The sequence below is a fragment of the Neodiprion virginianus genome, chromosome 1 (genome assembly GCF_021901495.1).
Source record: "Neodiprion virginianus isolate iyNeoVirg1 chromosome 1, iyNeoVirg1.1, whole genome shotgun sequence".
NCBI classification, from domain to species: Eukaryota; Metazoa; Arthropoda; class Insecta; order Hymenoptera; family Diprionidae; genus Neodiprion; species Neodiprion virginianus.
In genome coordinates this window covers 9,153,668-9,174,780 of record NC_060877.1, presented here as the reverse complement: position 1 = coordinate 9,174,780, position 21,113 = coordinate 9,153,668, and the positions used below count along the sequence as shown (strand labels likewise).

At 36.0% G+C, this 21,113-nt stretch overlaps 1 protein-coding gene across 2 annotated transcripts; it reads right to left on the bottom strand.

Moving 5' to 3' along the window:
- Nucleotides 1-879: 879 nt before the first annotated feature.
- LOC124298283 (uridine phosphorylase 1) lies at nt 880-21,042 on the bottom strand. 2 transcript variants are annotated; one of them, XM_046750098.1, is made up of 6 exons: nt 20,841-21,042; nt 6,801-6,924; nt 5,109-5,270; nt 4,353-4,538; nt 3,102-3,437; nt 880-2,413 (listed from the first exon to the last, which is right to left on the bottom strand). In XM_046750098.1, the coding sequence occupies exons 1-6, from the start codon at nt 20,870-20,872 to the stop codon at nt 2,231-2,233; spliced, it is 1,023 nt and encodes a 340-aa protein (XP_046606054.1). In that variant the 5' UTR covers nt 20,873-21,042; the 3' UTR covers nt 880-2,230. The 2 variants fall into 2 exon arrangements, with proteins under 2 accessions (XP_046606054.1, XP_046606048.1); XM_046750092.1 differs by lacking the exon at nt 20,841-21,042 and adding an exon at nt 8,722-9,195.
- Nucleotides 21,043-21,113: the final 71 nt, after the last annotated feature.

The following is a 21,113-nucleotide window of genomic DNA, read 5'->3' as shown; positions in this document are numbered from 1 at the left end:
GATATAACTGCCTTATTTTTCTCGATACCAATCAATTTATTTCTATTCTCCGATATATGATTAAAAATTTCAAACAGCGAATCGTTATATCTATAAATATTTTGAGGCAATGCTGTGTTTCTAGGTATTCGTTAAATATTGCAGACCGAATTTAAACGGTCGGATTTGTCGTGACTAGAAATTTTATTTACTATATTATTAAGAATGCGCGAGATTTATAATTCGTACGCAACAATGATTACAGACGTTACAACAGCGTTGAGTTTAAACAAATTCATAATGAGCTTGCGCCTATGTAAATTAAATAAAAACGCAACCTCTGCTCTATCGTGCAATGCGTCAAGCCGCCCACCCAGTGGACATTTCTTAGATCTCGTTGATCATTTTAATACATACTCACCTTTAATTATTTTTATAGTTATCTAATCTAAAGTCCTAAATTTTCTAGTACGTATAAGCTTTTGAAATCGAAGCCGTAATAGTGGGTCAGGTTTCTATTGCATACAATATACCTATATACGTATATACGTATATACGGATTTCGTAGATAACGCGTCAATTCGCTATCAGATTTTTTCGTATTTATCTGCAGTTTTGTTAACGCGTATATTTTCATTAAACACGAGAATGAAATTAAGAAATATGCTTATAAATTAACTGGAACGTAATTAATTCAACTGATTCTTTTAACACTGTAATATATTACGAGGATGGCATTGTTTCATGGGACTTTAATCAATCGACATAAAAAAATAAGCTTTGAACAGACGGACAGATTTTAACTTTCGCGATTTTCAGCCAGCACGTTGTCACGATCTGGTGAGAATTTTTTCTTTGCAAATCTCTGTGGTTGTTTTTTTTTTTGTTTTTTTTTTTTGTTTTTGAAGGGTAAAGGGGGGAGGGGGGGAGGAAATTTAGGTATTAAAAAATGCGGAGAAGGGTCGACGTCTGGTGTAATTCAAAATAACGAATACATCCCGTCTATGATTCCACCCTCGTAGATTATATATTGAAATAAATAATAAAGCTGTTGATCTGAGATTGATAATTACTTTGTGCCAGTTTACATTTTTGTACGTAATTGTGGAAATAATACATGTTTGGTAAATGTAGATTAACGAGTATCTTACACATCGGGGAACAAGTTTCGATCGAAAACATGCATTTCTTTGCAACATACAACGCAGGTATATCCGATTAGATTCCTCGGTAGTTGACATTTTGAGACGAGAATATTCTTGCCTTTTCAGAATTCGGAATGTCGTATCTTTCGCTCTCCCTCGAGAACAATTAAACAACAATTCATCTTACACAATTGTTATTCCGTTTTTTTGGGGGAATGGTACACATAAGCTGCAAATCCTTCGTACGATTACATATTAATTACAAGCTTTAAATGACTAACAATAAGTCACCACTATTTTCCTCTCACAACACTCATAGCGCAACCCATATAATGAGACATTTGGATAGTACAATCGTTATGTGCATCTGAAGTAATCGCATCGTGTTTTTATTATTTCCGTTTCACTTTTTTGCGCAACAATATGCTTTATTTAATTTCCCAAGTACGAATAGTAATAATAATAATAATAATAATAATAATAATAGTAACAGTCAAGGTTTTCTTTCAACCTGGTCGAAGATTGAAAATAATATATCATCACTTGAACTTTCGCTTACGATATTAGGTTATTTTATAAATAAATAGAGATGGAATTTTTTTTCTATCTTACCAACTAAAATACTACTCTTCGTTCGTCACTTCGACGGAAAAAGTGTGCGACTATGCGCAATAATAATAATATGCCTATAGAAACACAAGAGATCGTAAATTTTACAGTCCTTCGTTATATTATTGTGAAAATTAGTTGCGTCAATGAACAATGTAAAACGTAAGGATATTAATATTTAGCAATAAAATAAAAATAAATAAAAATTGGATCGTTGAAAAGAATTAAGAAGCTGTTGTAGAGCTTGAAATAAATAATAACGGGGATGTTTTTTCGTAGCTGATTATGGCGCGAGAAATAATCGAAGTGTTAAATACGACGAGGGTAAAGACGTTCTCCAATTGAATTATTGCTTCGTATCAGTGACATCAAGATCCTCGTTGGGTTGCGCTATTAGACACACGTCTTTGGTGTTCGGTGATTGTTTTACGAAACAGTTCACTGTCGGTGATTAAAAATGATAATTAATTTAGCTGAAGGGAAGCACCGATTGTTGCTTAATCGTAGGTCTCGGACTCTTGTTGTACTAGTTTAAAACGACGGGGGCTCTTTACGCACATGGATCCATGCCCTTCGACCGACAGACGACCATTGCGCTGCAGATATCGCTTTATGTATCTTGATACCAATTTCTGCGGACGTATTTGCCATTCCTCTAACACCTCCTTCGGCGCCATTACCTACAAGCAACAATAAATTGACCTTGGATTTGGACCTACGCGATAAGATAAATAATAACGAAGTGTCGTTGAATCTTGCGCGGGACTTAATTGTCGGCGGATGATAAATAAACAAATAACGGGACGAAAAGATATTGCGTCTCAATGCTTGTGAGTAAATAAAAATGTGTCGAAATTATACGCAGTGAGAATATTTCGTAATGTTATTTTTTCGCTTATCTTTTGTTTATAATCATGACGTTCTTACAGAAGTTTTACTCGCAGCCGAGCTGACCTCTTTGATGTGTATTATACTTTTGCTTTCGAGACTCGTTTTTTTTTTTTTTTTTTTTTTTTGTTTGTACGTGTTTTAAAAAAATTTCGCACGCGCGATTTGATCCGCTTGTTTTCCGTGACTTTGATGGAATCGATTCGCGCAGGAAACCGATAGTTCCGAGTTTTTTTTTTTCGGAAACTTCTTGCATTCACGTTTAGAAAACAAAAAATCTCCCAGCAGGTTTACTAAAATTTTTTAGTTGATTTAATCATTTTTTAACGCATTGCTAAGTGGGAAAAAAAAAAAAAAAAAACTGGAAAATCACAAATTAAATGTTGAAATGACAAAAATGTGTGTGATATTAACAGAAATCAGTTTAACAAGCTGACCATAATTTAAGAATTTTATCATTATGCAGCGTTAATACAGTACCTGATCGCCTTTGAGCCGATCGAGCAGAGTCACGCAGACGACGGCTGATTTAATACCGGCGTGGTGGGTAAGAGATGCGAAAGACAGACTCTCCATTTCGATATTAACAACACCAGCCTTGTGGACTTTGTTCAGATACTCCATCTTCTCGTTTTCCGAAAAATCACAGAACGCGCCGTCAAGACGTCCCTGACCTTCGTAAAAATCGTAGGTACACATCGTCTTGCCGATCACCGTGTCGTACGGCTCTTGATCGGGTCGTGACATCGCCTTTAATTCACGCGCTAAATGCTTGTCTAGTTTTGACGGTCTGTGAACCATTTTACCTAGCACTGGCTGAAATAAATAAACATGCGCCATATTACCGTGAAATTTTCGCGAATATGATATTCAAGCTCGAATTTTATTGAAATAAGAATTTTAAACACTTCGTTTGTTCTCCGGATCGGTATTATTGATAATAATTATTTTCATTAATTACCGTTCATTATCGGGAAAATCCTTGTGACTTGTCAATCGTGTGATTGTCAATTCGATAAATACTGAGTGTGGATGGGAGGGGTTGAAATTCTGAATTTGAACGGTTCCGAAAGCGCCTAATTCTGAATTATTTCATGGTGAAACTTGAAGTCAAGAAATCATACTCTGAAGAAACGACAAAGTTTCGAATGGTCGGAAACTCGACGGCTCAAAGTTCCAAAATGCGAGATTCCAAAAATTCAAGTTACGACAGAGCAAAGTTCCGAAAGATAGAATTTCGATAGAGTAAAATATGTATATCCGTTGTTTACTCAACGAGTGGATGAAAAAAAAAAGAGAAACCGAAAATTAGAACGATTAGTATCCCCAACATAAAAATATCGAAAATCCAAAACAAAGAACGATCAAAGTGATGAAATTGCGCCAAGCCAGAAATTTACAGAACTGAAAATCTTCGATCACTCGGAATTTCGATGTTTCAGATTTTTAAATTTTCTCATTTCCGCATTTTTGGAACTTTGACTTTGCGGAGTTACGCCCCTACGGCGTTTTGTCCTTTCGGAACTTTGATGTTTCGTCAAAGTTTGACGTCTTTACTTCAAGTTTCGCTACCAAAAAATTCGGAACTTTTCAAGTTAGGAATTTCAATCCCGTCCAATGCGGAATGTGTGTGCGCGACTATACGCATGTGCATTTGATGAAAATTTAGGGAGAAAATGATCCCGTCAAAGACACGTCATCACTTTTTACGAATCGTTGTGTGTAACTTACGAGTTCTAAAAACGGCCTGAGAAGACCGTCGACAGCCTCTTCGGATATGACGACGGTACCACCTTCGAGGCCGATTCCTCCGCAGGTTCCAATCCTGAAGAAGATCGGGTCCTTGACTTTGGCGTGATACATGAGCTTTATAATTTCGTGGAGCAGTATCCCGACCGAAGGAATGCCCATGCCGTGCTGTATGTTATAAGAAAAACGGATTAACGTATTTATGGATGTATAATATATAATACGTATAAGCAAATCTACCAATGATAGACAGCGGATTCGGCTTCACTCTGTCAGATTTTTGAAAGTCCTCGTCGAAAAATAGTATCTCGAATTGTTTCGGAATTTTTACCCCTTTATTTTCGAAGTTATTGTACGGAGCATTCCGTACAGTTTTATCATTCTAATTTTTTTTTTTTTTTTTTGTGTAAAAAAGGCTCAGCTTACCGAAATTTTTTTATCGTATCAAAAGATCGCAGAAAAAAAAATTAATAAAACAAGAATGATAAAAAAAAAACCATACGGAATGCCGCGTACGATAACTTCGAAAATAAACGAGTAAAAAATCTGGAAAAATTCGGAACACTGTTTTTCTACAAAGACTTTGAGTTGAAAAAATTGCGAGAAGATATGAGGGGGTGAAGCCGGATCCGACGTATATAATTGGCAGACTTGCTCACGTGTATGTATTTAAAAATAATTTAATTCCCCAATATTGTAAGTTTTTATTTTAGGATAGTACGTAAGGGATATACTCACGCTTACTGACAGAACAGGGCCAACTTTGTACATTGAATAACGATAGGAAAATTGACTGATGTCAAAGAGCGTTGTGCCGCACGGTAGTTTGTGACCAATTTCTTGCATTATGTAGTTTGCGAACTGTTCCACTCGCTTCGGCGTTCCACCCATGCAGACGAACTGTTGTGCAAGTGTGGAGAAAAATGGACATTGGAACGATTGATCAAACAAAAACTACAAAATGTAACTGCGTGCGAACATTTGCAAATGTACATGTAACGCAATATGCGTTTATTACAGGATTGACGATGTTAGACGAAGAGCAATTAGGGAGAGATCGCGTGGCTGTGTCAGGGACAGTTGGATCGGTAAATTGTAAAAACCGTGTGAAACGACGAAGAAATAAAAAATAAATAAACGACGGAGTATGTTACGTCGCGTATATTGCGAATTTATCAGCGGCGTAATCGTGCATTAGGTATAGTACATTTTCAAAGGCAAGTGTGGGAATCGATACAATGCGGATCGATACGTTTTCTGTGATTAATTATTATATTAATGGCGGATATAGAAAAAAATTATATTCCAAAGTTTCTAACAAAAGCAACACTAACAATCATTGTACGTGAATTTAGAAATGTATTTAAAAATCTGAACAATCAATCTTCTCCAAGGGAAATTACTCATTATTAATATATATATATAAAAAATATTTAAATATATATATTATATTACGCATAAGACTACCGATCTTCGTGTAAATTTTCACTTTGATCCCAGGTTTCAACGGATTATATTTATTCATCTACACGTATTTCCGGGATTTTAAAATTTCTGGTTAGCAATTATTTGTCTCGCGTATTGTATTATGATTTTTACGGTACGATGGGCGTATTTCTTAATAGATTAGTTTGAAAGATTTGAAAGACGCAGTATTATTTTATCCGATGGAGCCGTACGCCATTGGTTTAATTATATACGTGCCTGTGTGTGCATAATACGTATTAGTCAACTCGTATTCGCTGTATCCGCATATGCATTGAATACCGAGAATATGTTCGCGCAACTCTGCAATCGCGCAATTTTTACCACGAGCAAATTGCGACATACGCGTATCTATATATGTATGTAATTATACGGTCCGAGGAGAGAGAAATCGTTGAAAAAAAAATGTTTTAAAAACGCTAAACAAATCAAATACGAAGGATAATTCGTTCGGTTGCGAAAAAATGAACGTTTGTGCAACGTCGTCGTGATTCAAATGAATTATGTATTATTATTATTATTATTGACTTATCGGTTATTATTGGCGAAGCTCAAATTTCGTCGCAGTAAATTTGATACCTACTTGCCGGTGATTTTCTGCCAACAATAAGAACCGCGATAACTTCGCCGTTGCATGTATATTATAGTATCGAATATCGTAAACGTCTGAAAATTTTTCACATTTATTTTTACAATTTATTCATAAACTTTTGTATATTTTTTTTTCTCTTTTATTTGTTCAAACGCACGTTTCTGTGTTTTGTCGTAGAAATTGCGCTAAAGTTGTACGTTATATGCTTGTTTAAAATAAGATGGAATTAAATGGGCGATGCTAAAATGGCGTTTATCATTAATCACGTGATTTTAAACTGTCGCATCGTGACGATCGTGCGCAATATTAATAGAGGAGTGATAATTTGATGGAAGAATTTTTGTCGGTCATACCTTGACGTCGCCGAACATTTCGACTAGGTCGTGGGAACCACTCCCGAGAGCGAGATGGTACAAAATGTCTTGGTCCATAAGCTCGATGTTCGGATTCCTAAGCCTGACCGAACCATCTGGATACCTGGAAAAATTAAAATCGTACATATATAACGGAGGGTGCATGAATAGTGAATTTCGGTATATCGTACACTAATTGCGCAGTAAATATCGATGAAAATATAATATCACATAAAACTTGCAGGGTGTGTACCGATAGGATATTTCATATTTTTCCAATCTGCGACAAGATGCGTGATACGTTCTTTGTATGTACGTTACAAAAACGCAGCTTGAAACTTCGTGATTCAGTGGTAAAGAAAAATTATCTTTCAAAAGTACCTGTGACATAAAATATGCGCAACTACTTTTTACAAGATAAGGATAAATTGCTTTTTGTTTAACGATGGAAAAATTATGGGCTGAATTTCGTTTGAAAAGTTATGCCGACACGACGTCAACAATGTCGCGACGTACCGCAAATTTAGTAAATAATTACAACTACAGGGTGGCTGCACACCTGGAAAACTTGGAAAACGTGGAATTGTCAAGGGATTTTTAATTTGGACGTGGAAAAAACTGAAAATATCAGTTTTCTATCACAGGAATTAGAAATGACTTTTTGAGATAACAAGTTTACTCTTTTTCGTCGAGAAAACAAATTAGCTGGAACTTACTTTTTTGTATAGTATAAATTTTTCTTCAATTTGAATTGAATTTCACACGAATATAGGGTTGATAAATTTGACGATTTAGGTTTTAGTAACTCACTAGAACTGGGAAAATGTCAGGGAAAACCTGAAAAAATGTCATGGTTCTTTTTTTACAAAAATTTGTGGCCATCCCGAATAAGAAGACGCGTGATATTTACGAAATATCTTAAATTTAAGAGAGAAAAAAACCTGTTCTCATCACAGATTGTTTCTTATACAGACATATTGTTGGAAATTTGCAAATATGGTCTTGCCGGAATGCGAATCCTTATATTTGCAATGTTTGCAAGAAGAAAATAAATAATGATCAAGGCCTTCTTGAATGTAAAAACAGTAATAAATTCATTCGAATCAAATCGATCGCGAAAATTACCTTGTGATTCGTATCAACGTTTCGTTCAATTGTCGAAATATTCTAAGATCAGAGAATTGATATGCGAATCATCGTCCTCGAAATAATCATACATATTTTCTTCTTCTCGATCTGTCGGAAAAATTGTTTGGTTTTTGTCTTTATTTGTATCCCCAAATTAACTTTTCATAAGAGAAAGATAATAATACAAATTTGTAGTTTTCAAATTAGATAGCGAACTGATTATTCGCAAGGTGATAAATCTTGTTGATTGTATATGATATGAATCACTGATTAAAAATTTGGCAATTTCCAAATTTTGGCAAAAAATAAAAATAAGAAAGAAAAAATAAAAAAAATTATTATCATTGGATTGCATTTCTGGCACAAGAATGAATATAAAAGCTCATTTTAATATCGGCCGAAAAATTTCCATTCCGAGAGATATTACAACGAGCTTTTACACGTTCATTCTTATGTCAAAAATGCAATCCAATAATAATAATTGTTTTATTTTTAATCATTTTCTTTATTTATCTTTCGAGGGTACGATATCTCCATCTATTTTCTAACAGGTGTCAAAAATTTTCTTGCATTTTGTAAGATTTTCCAAAATTTTTTTCAGATTCTGAAAAATGGGGATTTTTTGTTTCCAAGTTTTTAAATCATACTTCGCATACGCTGGGTCGAAATATTCTGAAAAAAAAATTTCGATTGCGTTTTTGTCGCGTACTTCCGTACAAAAAATTGCAAAGCCAATCTGAGACATAGACGTAGAACCTTGATCGAGATGTCATGGAATGGGGGCGTTATATACCTGATTTTCTCCAACATTTCACCGTCTGCGTGAAATCCATTGCTCGATCCGTTCTCGCACGATTCATTGGGTAGTTTTAATTCACAGTTTTGATAATGAATCACACGGTCACCTTCGCTTTCCGCTTCTAACGGAGCGTTGTGTATGCAGGTGCAAGTCGGCATATTGAGAGTGAAAATATTCGTTCCCTCAAAACCGGTTCGAAGCTGCAGTCAAAGCGCTATAAAGTTCCCGATACGAGCGAATACTTGTTTTCCCTTTACCTATTTACTTTTAATCTTCCTCGACAAAATGTCACTGTGTTTAATTTCTTTTACCGCAATTTCAAACGCCAATTTTCACCATTAAATTCTTCCACGAAGGAGGGAATTTCAGCTGAAAAATTTTTATTGCACGCTTTCTGCACGCTGCGAAATTCAAAGACCAGCCGGTCGATCGGTCAAAGTTTCGTGTAACGTTCAGCGTTACGCGATCTGCACTGAACTATACACGAGACGCGATCTTGAAGCTAGTCTTATACCGGTATCGAGTGCCAAACTCCCCACCACCGTATTTACCGATGGTTTTGTTTTCTTTTATTCCTTCTCATTTTTTCAATTATTCGCATACACGGCTCGGTTATTATTATTATTATTATTATTATTTTTAATCTTATCATAATATGTATACATGTGGCAGTCCATACCATTTCGACCTGGGATTGACCCTGAACCTCTCGGATTGGGTCCGAAATTTTTGTATATGATTGTTCTCACTTTGAAAGGTACTCTGTTTTTTTTTTTTTTTTTTTTGATTTTTTGGACTCGATTTGAATTTTCTACAATTTTTCAAAACGATTTTATTGATCGACACAATTCGAAAATCTGAGATAAATTTCAAAATTACAATGTGACGTATAGTAAAATTTTTTAGCAACCATTCATAGTAAAATCACTTTCGCTTCGAATTTTTTAACCTTTTTTTTTCGGAAAAAGCTTGAAAACAGTAAGAAGGAAAAGTCTCCGCGCACTGGCTATGAGCTTAAAAATTTTAATACCTGACACGCGATATTCCAGATTTTTTTTAGATTTTTAAATTGCAACGATCAATAAAATCCTTTTGAAAAATTGTTGAAATATTTAAATTGAATCCAAAAAATTGAAAAAAACAAAACGATTGCCTTTCGAAGTGAGAACAATGATATAAAAAGTCTGTGAAAAATTTCATTTGTCGTAGTAACTAGAAAAGTTCAGTAAAACAGGCATCGTTAAAAACATTGTTTGAATATCGTTAAAAACATTGTTTGAATATCGTTAAAAACATTGTTTGAATATCGTTAGAATTACGAAAAATGAGGTACGCGTAATCATTTTGCGCTATTGTCGAAATCGCAACGCATAATCAGTTTGTTCGGTCTACTGTACTTTTTTAGTTAAATAAGGCTTTAGCATCAATTTATTATTGCACAAGCGTTAAATTTTCGCAACAGTTACAAGAAAATATAGTAACAGTGATCGTAATGAGAAAGAATAGTAACGGATACTAGACTTTCCGGTAACGGCTAGAAAACTAATTTTCATTTTATGCCTAGAACAATATTTTTCGATTGTGGTAAAAAATGAAAATAGTCAAGGACTGAGCGGTAACCGGAACTAAAAATTTCTCTCAGTACGAAATTAATGGTTTCGACCGCTCCATGTAATAGCGAAGAACTGAGTTCATTTTTTTTTTGCTAATAACCTGATATATATTAGATTGGCGATAATTTTACAAGAGATCTTTTTTGTAGAGCATTACATTTCCTTCAAAATAGTCAAAAGAAATTTTTTTACAATATACAGTTTTAATGTAATTAAGAGATTGTTTAAAAAAATTTCAAATGCGTACATTTGACCCTATAAATATTCGGCTGCTCGGCGAGGCGTGTCAGAGTTATCGGAGAAATTCGGGGTTGCGGACAACTTTTTTTTTCGCATATATATATATGTTGATTACTTTTTGGGGGGGGGGGGGGGGGGGGGGGGGGGGCGTGAAGAAATTCCTACATGACGAAAATAAGAAGCACCCTGATATGTATAACGCATGCTGAATCTGCAGGGAGAAAAAACCATACATGATCGATAAGTTACGCTGATAACAGAGGTGAAATATGATTTATAACCTGCGTCGATTTGCGGATTTATCTAACGATAAACTCCATTCGTCAAAGTTAGAGTTATTGATATGTTTCGTTTTACACATATGGTAGGTATACGGTTTAAGAACGAAAATATAAATCTTTCGAATTAATAAAATCGATTGGGCTATTCGCGACGGTTTACTATCTAAAAATATACGAATTTCTCGCTTATCATACGAGTATATACATATATGATCTTCATGGAAGGATTTGGATGAGCGCCAATTTTTACCGCCGTTGCTGCAACGATGTCGTGTATTCGGACACACCTCGTGATATTAGCTTGAATTACGGGATTATTAACTTCTTGAAAATTATACTTCGCAGAGTTTATTCCTCGTGAAAATAACTGCGGCGTGAGTTGTAGGAATTTTCATTAATATGTAACGAACTCGTAACGCTGAGGAAGTAGGATATGAGACGTTGGCCGTGACGTTACGACTTACGTTGCAAATTCTTTCGCGCGAAATTCGACATATATCGCTACATGTGCTGATATTGATACTGATACGTGTAAGCGATAATGAATTTTTATTTATTTCTTTATTTTTTTTTTTTTTTGATCTCTCCGTTTCCAGAATTCAGAGTCAAGTTTCCACATCGCGAATCTTTTTCATAAAGATTTTCTTGACGTTTTATTAAATGCTATACTCGTTTGTTCGCACTAGTGATTATTTTCAAATACCAAATTTGAAACACGGGTGAATAATAATAATAATAATAATAATTTTGAATATATTTCGAATATATTTATACAATATTGTACACATCAATATTGATAGTTATTTGTATTAATAATTGTCGTACTTTAAATTTACCCTCAGTATATTCTTAATACGTAGAGCGTATTGCGTTCCAAGGATAAATATAATACAGTTATTGTATACAATCGCATTTAATTGAATCGGTAATAACGATAACTCGATGATATTCTAAGTAATTTTCGCTCAATACCTGAAACGGAGAACCATTGTTTCTACCTCTCCGTTATACTTAAATTTCATCTATAACACAATTCAGATGCGGACGTGCCATCTATAACCAACGATTACGTAATTGATACTACTCAAAGCCACATTTACTCCGAATCGGCACGACCGGATGTGTATACATAAATATACGTGCGTTACACATTGCACTATACATTATACGTTACTCTTACGTACGTATCGATACCGCGAATTAATACCGTTTCGTGATGGTTGTTTCAAACTTGTCGCGTGACCGAACATCCATTTCGCATTGTACTTTTACTGCGAAGCGAAATATATTCTCGAAAATATTTATCGGGCAGAAAATTGACAAGATTATAACACACGATTATTATAGTCAACTTTTCTCCGGATCAACGCCGCCGGTACGCTGTGAGATTTTTTTTTTTTAATTTTTCTTTCTTTATACACTTTGAAAAACAAGAACAAGATGGTATGACTTGAGGTGTATATACATGTAGAGTCAATTTCAATTATTCTTCGGTCTTGTTGACGACCTTTTTGCAAATATCTTTTTTTACATGCTGGCTTTTAACTACGAAGTTGAAAACAAAAAAAAAAACAATAGTTCAGCAATTCGTGAACTTTATAGATGCTACGTACAGAACTTTGCAATGTATACTTCCCATGGTGAGGTATAAATTTTTAGAGAGAGTTTGCTACTTTTGCATCACATTTTATAAGTATTTGCGAAACAAGCGATGCCGAATAGGTCACGTACAACCGCAGCTACGTTCATTCTGTCACGTGAAGTGTGGTTTTTTTCTTTCATTGCGGTTAAATCATGCACTGAGAGAAATTTTTAGTTCCGGTTACCGCTCAGTTCTTAAATGGTTTCATTTTTAACCACAATCGAAAAATATAGGTCTAGGTACAAAATGAAAATTAGTTTTGTAACTCTTACAAGAAAGTCTAGTAACCGTTACTATTCTTTCTCATTACCATCACTGTTACTATACTTTCTTGTAAGTGTTGCGAAAATTTAATGCTTGTGCAACGATAAATTGATGGTAAAGCGTTATTTAACTGAAAAAGTAGAGTAAATCTCACAAACTGATTTTGCGTTGCAATTACCAAAAAAGGATCGAAAATAGCGCAAAATGGTTACGCGTACCTCGTTCTTCGTAATTCCAACAATATTGAAACAGTCTTTTTAACGATACCTGTTTTACCGAATGTTTCTAGTTACTATAACAGATGAAATTTTTCTCAGTGTACATTTGACGTACATAGACATACGTATATAATGTTTTATATTATATATATATATATATCTATATATAATAAGCAGTTATGGTACGTACACCATTGCAGCCGAGCGTCTAATCGATTCTATACAAGGTCTGCAGCAAGGAAGTATATTTATAGATATGTATATATATAACGAAGAATAAAAGGCGTACGTTTGAAAAGTTTGAAATATCCTCGCGTAAGAGAACAAAACAGAAAAAATTAAAATGCAGAAAGAAGAAAATTATTCGTGGAAAAAAATCCGGAAGTAATCCATAGGACATGAAAGAAATACTGCTAAAGTTGGAAGTTAATCTATTCGTGTTCAAAGATCTGTTGACAACTCACCGCGCAGCTTGAGAAATAAATTTTAAACGATTATTTGCTTGGAAAATTCGATTTACGAAATCTGTGGAGCGTGTGCAGGGTGCTGTCATTTTTGAACAGTGCGGTAAAACGACGCTGGCGTACGCGTACAATTGAAATGCCATGTCTTACACACTAGGACTTTCTTTGGCGCATGCGCACTTTGGAATAACTCAATTTTACGCGCTGTTAATGACGCCACGAAGACTACGAGAGTGGACCAAACTCCATGTTAACAAATATCTGCCTGAAATAAGATGACACTATAGTGTTCCTTATGCACCGAAAAGAGTGGAGGAATCATGAAAACTTTCTATCAATCACATTGCAAGATCATTGATTTGTCGGTCTTGGGCATGCCTGCAACCAATGACACTTCAGAGCGAAAGGAACACAAGTGACAAAAAATAAACCTACCGTGTACGATTATTGTGACAAGTTTCGTCAATTCCCCCATTTGACAAATGTTTTTTTTTTTTTTTTTTTTATCCGTCAACATGGAAGTATACTTCCATATTACGACAGCTACACGTGCTTATTATCATCGATCGACATCATACCAACTTGATAATCATATCGTGTAGACCAGGCATGATCCGGAAATTCTTTTTAATGACTGTCAATTGTCATCCGATCGATTCTAGGGAATTTTTTTTTCTCGACAAAGGATTGCTCCGTGGTTGGGAGAATGGATGTCAGCCAATGGAAATTAAGCAGGTTGAATCGCGCGCGTTCCGAGCAAGTCTTTTCAACGGTTACTCTCGTTGTAAGCTGAAATGGATTGAAACTCGTCTCGTAATTTTCACCCTTTGTCCGTACTATGTACGTATGCGATGCGTGGATTAAGGTCGTTTTTCCGCAATCCATTTTGGATTAAAAGTTACTTGTACGTATTACATAAGAGTTGTAGGGGGCGCACAGTGTTGCGCAATCGTTGACGGTGATAAATATTTAAATTCAATTTCAGGACTTTAATTTTGATCAATTTCGTCATCTTCATTATTCAGCGGAGTTGACTTTCCTTCACGGAATGTGTGTCCCACGTAATGAATAATCGATCGATCGTGTCGAGAATTTGGGAGCTCGTGATTAATTGAATATAGCTAGTGATGCTTTAAACCAGAGGCTATAAAGTAGCGGAAAATTTGTTTCTCTGACAGTGGGATCGATTACTCTTATTTGCGTATACTCGGAGCCGTTACATTAATTATAATACAGTCGTACGGAAATGTGGATCGTTGAATAATTTGTAACGAAATAAGGAGGAAATATAGCGCGTTTATTTATCAACACCAGAGTTACGAGAGATCATTCATTTGACCGATAAACGCTGTGCCGGTTTTATCATTTTTACCGTACAAAAACGATAATCTCGATATTGAAAAATCTATAGAAAGATCAAGGATTATCTAATCTATTCTAACGTAGTCAAAGCCGTTTGAATGCGTGTATTACGATATTGAAAGAACACAAGTTTCAAAAATTGAACAATCCAAAGTCCGGACTTGTTACGAATAGGTTGCATTTCAAATTTTTATATTTGTCCCAGAGTTGAACTGTAAATGCAAGAAAACAACTGACTGATTATTTTCGCGCAAGTAGTTTCCATTTTAATTTTTTCCTTCTATTTTCTCTTTTACGACAGTTTAAAAATTTCAAACAATTTGATACCGTCTTCACTTACAGACGCACAAAACAGCCGACAATCTCTAGTCCAAAAGAGTTTTATTTAGGATGGGATCATTTCTTACTCTGCATAAATATAAATTTGTTGTAAAAGTTGCGGGTTCGTAGTTTAACTTGGGTCTCGGAATACTTGCGAACTTTAATTACAAGTACAAAGTTTCTCCCGCAGAAGGAGGGATCAAGCTTCTGCGGTCGCCTGTGCGGATATCCTTACCCCTTTGTTGTATTAATTTTGGCGTTACAGTGATACGACGAAATTTTGCGGAAAGGTGTTGATGATAACAATTCGCTACATGCTTGACAGTCAATGCTAAGCTAACCGAATTTCTATCCCTTCGATGCGGTTAGGGTTGAAATCCCAAAGTTACGAACACTTGAACCGCTTCATCAATCAAGTGTTCGATTTGACGATGTATAATATTTGAAATTACAGAAGAATGTTTCTGCCATTTTACATCGCTTGATAGATAATAATTGCACGACGAATTGTTCGAGAAAAATGCCGGGTGAAATATACGTTTGGATTCGTCATTTATCTTGGACGATTACATTTACTGTGTCTTGATGAGGAATTTTGTGAAAAATATACGTTTTCGAAATATCGTGCGCGAAAGAAATATTTTATTCCCAACTCTGGAAAGTTTTTATTTGAAACAAAGTGAGTTTTCCAACCCATCGCAGCATACGATGGGCTCGGTACTTGTGTGGACAATAAAGCCCAGAGCTTTACAGTGCACGTGACAGCAAGTCACTGCGAGTATTGATTAGGTTGATTAAAACGTAAAGCGCGGCTCAATTTTAGCCTGGACATGAATAATGTGTAACTTGGGAAATCAGTGAGCCAATCACTTCACTGCGAATAACTTTTTGCGCTTTTATACAAATCGAGCACATGTGTAAGCAATTCTTATGACAAATTGGTCAGACATTATTTCAATTTTAATAAAAACAGAACTTCGACTTATTGTCGGGTACACGTTAAAGAGATAATCGTTTAATCTGAAACTTTGGAAAAACTGCTTTACACTCGAAAAGACTGTACAAGTCAACCTTTGAACCTCGGAGAACGAGTTTATTTTTACATCGTGTCCTCCGATTTTGCGGTGAATTAGGAATTTTCCAAAATCCCTGATTATACCTCCAAACTTTGGCAGTTAATGGTGTCTTGGAAAAATCCTTAACTTTTTCACGGAGGTTTTCCATATTTTTGCGACGGCCGAGTATCTTGAAACCGATATATTCGTATCCAAATTTTATACTTCCAGAGAAGCAGTCATAATTACAGATTCGCTGATTACGCGCGTTCTCGAAGGTCGCAATCCGCGTCCTTTCCAACTGCCCCGATGTCCCAATTAAAATTTGACCGAGGCAGAGGATCCACTTTGTCTGGTTCACTTGATGGGATTCCTCGTGAAGCTCGCTACCGATACCCTATTCCTGCCCATACATCCCTCGATTTTTTTCGTACGCGGCAAGGAGGGTTGGTTGATTGCCGTTGCCATGGCGACGAGGTAAAGGCGACAAGCTATACCTCACGGTGGTGAACTCGAGGGTGTGGTGCCGGAACAGGCAGCTGGCTTCTGCAGGACGCACCGTACATCCTTCAGAAAAAACACCCATCAACATGACGTACGACTCCCGAACAGCTATTGGAATTCTTCTTCATTTTTCTTCACCACTTTTATTTTCACCTATTTTAGCTTCGTTGTTTTCCGCATGGTTGACAATATTCGGAAGCGAATCGACCCCTCGAAAGGATCTTGTTAATAACACCAGCCTTCTCAAATTTGCAACGTTTTATTTTCATCGTATAGATATGTTACTCTTACTCTTTATATCGTAGCAAAGTGTTACAGGGTCGATAAGCGTGACGATATTTCTTCTCCTTCTGCGTCACTTTTCTGTAGTATAGGATATAGGCGGTCGGGCGATTGTTCATTTTTCTTCATCGACTTTGCTGAACTTTGGAGACATTTCAAGACTCTTCTCGAATTGGAATGAGTATGTACTTGAACCGGAGTGAATATCGAAATAGCGTGAACCGAGCATCTGCACTTGGCAAATTTTTCATCGCTTATAACGCGGAGTTTTCTACGAATAATTAAGAAGAAATCGAAAATCCGAAAAATTTAAAAACCCACGGATTAATTATTGGTAAATCGTGCGACGCGGTACCGCAGTCGCTTGCTGAATAACGACACGGTCGATTGTTTTACATCCACCTGAGTTTTCAGTGGCCCTAGGTTTCGAGTAACAAAGTTTATATAACCAAAACGTAGACATATTCCGACTGTACGTTTTCATCAAAGATTGACGCAACTTATAGTTTTGTCGTTTTTATCAAGTATTTATCGTTCAAAGCTTTAAGCTTTGAAATTTTCTTGATTAAACAAATTTAGCAAGATTTTCTTCAGCGTAAACGTATATTACATTCGCCTGAGTAAACAATAAGATGTGTGTTTCTACTATGAGGGTAGTCTCACATCTCAATGACTTGTTGATAATATATTATATATATATATATATATTTTTATATAGAAAAATTGGTTTAATCGGTTTAAATTTTTTACAAGAAAAATAAGTTATAAAGTAAAATATGGAAATTTTTTGCTTTTCATTTTTGATGATAAATGTTGCTGGTATGGCCGCCAAAAGTTACCCCTATTTAAATCTGGGCTGACACGATATCTCATCTTTCACGCATCTGAAACTAAAGAAACTAAAGAGATTATCAAAAGGTACACTTTTCGCTATCGTCTGAAGCAAAATTTTAGCAAATTCGAAAAGAATAAAAAAAAAAAAAACGGAACGAATGGAATTATTCATCAATAATTTTGACGGTGTTTCAGACGACAGCGACAAGATCACGTTTTGATAATCACTCTAGTTTTATTTTTTTCCAGATGCATGAAATTTGACATATCGTGTCAACCAGATTTAACTTCGGGCGGCCGTACCGCAGAGATTTACAATAAAAAACGAACAAAAAAAAATTATCCTCATTATTTTGTAACTTTCTCTTTTACCTGCAAGAAATTAAAAATTGTTGAATAAAATTTACCGTATATAAAAAAACAAAAAAAAAAGAAATAACAAAAGTCATTGAGACGTGAGACTACCTCCTTCAACCGCACGTGTCTGTTTCCACACCATGCATGTGTCAAGTGACATTGTGAAGACTGACTGCATACCCTGCCTTTCCGCGTGCGAATGTAACTCGCATCAGTTTCACGGCGCATTGTATGCATACGTTTTCCTCTTGTACGGTAACAATGTACGTCTACTGCCCACGCTTTTATCAGATTTGAACTCACGACGCGACGTGACAACAAACGCCTGTTCAATTTAATGCACTTTTGCCAAATAACGCGATATGGTTCTGCTGAACAATGCGATATAACTAGCGTTCCGGTATCATCGTCGAAACTCTCGCTCTACTTTCGCGATCGGCTTTTGTAACCCCTAAATTTATTTTTGCACACTCGAGCGAAATTTTCCACCCGATATGCTTTCCGAATTCAAATCATTTACACCCTCCGTTGTTAGATATTATACTGCGAATAGTTTTTTGGAAAATATGTCGAAACGATTACTTCAAATGGACAACAATTATGAGTCTAAGATATTTTGATTGAATTAGTGTGAAAATCGACAATTTAGACGAACTCAAAAATATGCTTATGGCTAATTCGTGCGAAGAAGTCTGATTATTACAAATCCATAACGGTGTGATAAATATAACAACAGTAAATCCGAAATAATAAGTCGAAAAGAAGGAAATTAACGTTTTCATTTATGGAATAATCGTGGTACATGCTAAATATTTACTTTACGTTTTGAATTATGAATTTTTTCTCGCTTGTCTGACTGGCATTCAGTGTTATTGAAAACTTACAGGAAGGGTCTTTTTGAAGAAATTATAATTCTACTACAACGTATATAACATTCTCATTGAAATCGACCAAGCACCTTTTGTCCTAATCATTATTCTTTATCTCTCTGTCACCTTCAGAGATTATATCACAATCAGTGTACCGATTGTTGTGCGGGGAAACCTTTCTATTTTCACAGACACTTGTATATAAATATATATTTGCACACATACACTTGTATTCTCACGCAGAGATCATGCCTCGTTTTTCAACAATGAGTCTTTCGATAGCGAAACCGGTTTCGACGAGATAAAATAAAAATAAAAAAACTCGGTCGTGTAGTTTTTCTAGAAAGAGTTTACCTCGCTGATCAATGGACGGTTAAGGTACGCAACATGTCTCAGAGTTGGTACGTTACATATAGTTTATTGAATATATATAAGCGTCCTGCGAATTGCTTATTCTCCGTATTGTATGTACGTACAATGTTCATACACGGGGAAATCCATGATAACGTAACTCGACATCTAATCAACCCGGATCACTTTTTGTTTCACTGATTTTTCTCTACCTTTCAGCATCCGTTCAAACTATCGCCTATTATTTTTTTTAGTATTTTATCTGAATCCAATCTTGATCCATCAATTTTTAACAACTTTCGACTATAAAAACTTGAAACGTCTATGACTGGGCAAAAACTAAAAATACTTGTTTCTTACGATAAATTGATATAGATCCACAGCAGTTACTATAGAACGATTCGAGGTGGAAAAAGTTGTATGATTACTTTTGTCGATATTTCTTTGTTTCGCTGATTTATAGGCACGTGAAATTTTTGAAAAATTGACGACTTGATATTGGATGGAGATAAAAATTTGATTAATATTACGGGTAAGTAGTTTGAATCGCTGTCGACAGATAAAGAAAAATCAGCGATATCAGAAACGGTCAGAGCTAATCACATACCGAGTTGGCATGGAATGCCCCATATAAATATTGCAAAATTTTCAAGTCAATTTTAATACGGTATGTTTGGTTACTGACTCGCCACACGCTGCGTACCGACTCGACGTTTAAAATTAAAAAATTGGTCAACGGAATCAGTCTACACGTATCTACTTAGAGCCAACTGCGACGCATCGATATATTATTTTCGTATCCTCGAGTTAAAAGTGTTGTCCATTAAACGGTCACGCTGCATTCGTCAATTTATACCGTATACGTGTGACCTCTATTTTCAAAGATTTAAAACGTCAATCAGCGCGATTGGATCGTTTCTACCGTTTAAATATCGAAACGCGTGTATCATCCGCCAATCGGAGGCCAGGCACAACGTCGTCTGCTGCTGTCCTTTAATCACGATTGGCTTTTCTCGACGGATACACATAAACAGTATTGCAAACGCAAGAAACAAACCCGCGTTCAAACGATTGACAATAAATCTCAGCGGACGTTAAGAATGCGGTACAAAGTGTGACGAAACATCCGGTATCGAATATTTCACAACAGGCAACACTCGACCAGCATATTCGTTACGGTTATAATAATTATTTCACGAAATGGCGAAGTTGCTGTAACGAATTCCTCGTTTTTAAACGACACAAAGTCCGCTGCACGCACGTACCAGTGAACAAAAGTCACCCTAGCATCACGAATCGTTGGATATTCCACGCTCGCAGCGAGATTGAAATTTAAGATAAAATTACCAAAGGGTGGATTATCGGATAACGAAATGGAAAAGAAGGTACGCGGAGAGAGCTGGGCAAGGTATCGCGGCAAGAGTGCGGATAGCGTATCGCATCGATGCGCACTTACTCGTCGTGTTCTTCTTCCAGCAGCAGCGACATCCTCGCAGCAGGTTGACTCTCGGCCGGATGACGGGAGTTATCGCCTATCGTTGATCGATCAAATAACGCGGCACACCGTGTATACACTGGGTGTTGTCACTGCTAGCTATAAGCGAAAATGTAAAACTCGACAACGGCTCCTCCACTTGGGACTCCAGGCTTTGTCACTGGCTCATCGATGCGCGCGATCTTCGCTATGGGAAAGGGCCGCTGGGAGCGCTGGCGCGGTATTCGTTTCACG

Excerpts from the sequence above, each read along its gene's own strand:
- LOC124298283 (XM_046750092.1), bottom strand. The coding sequence starts at position 8,885 with ATGCCGACTTGCACCTGCATACACAACGCTCCGTTAGAAGCGGAAAGC. Across the intron at positions 3,438-4,352 it reads TCAGGCCGTTTTTAGAACTC|CCAGTGCTAGGTAAAATGGT; the intron begins GTAAGTTACACA and ends TATTTATTTCAG. Across the intron at positions 2,414-3,101 it reads ATCGGCTCAAAGGCGATCAG|GTAATGGCGCCGAAGGAGGT; the intron begins GTACTGTATTAA and ends TGTTGCTTGTAG.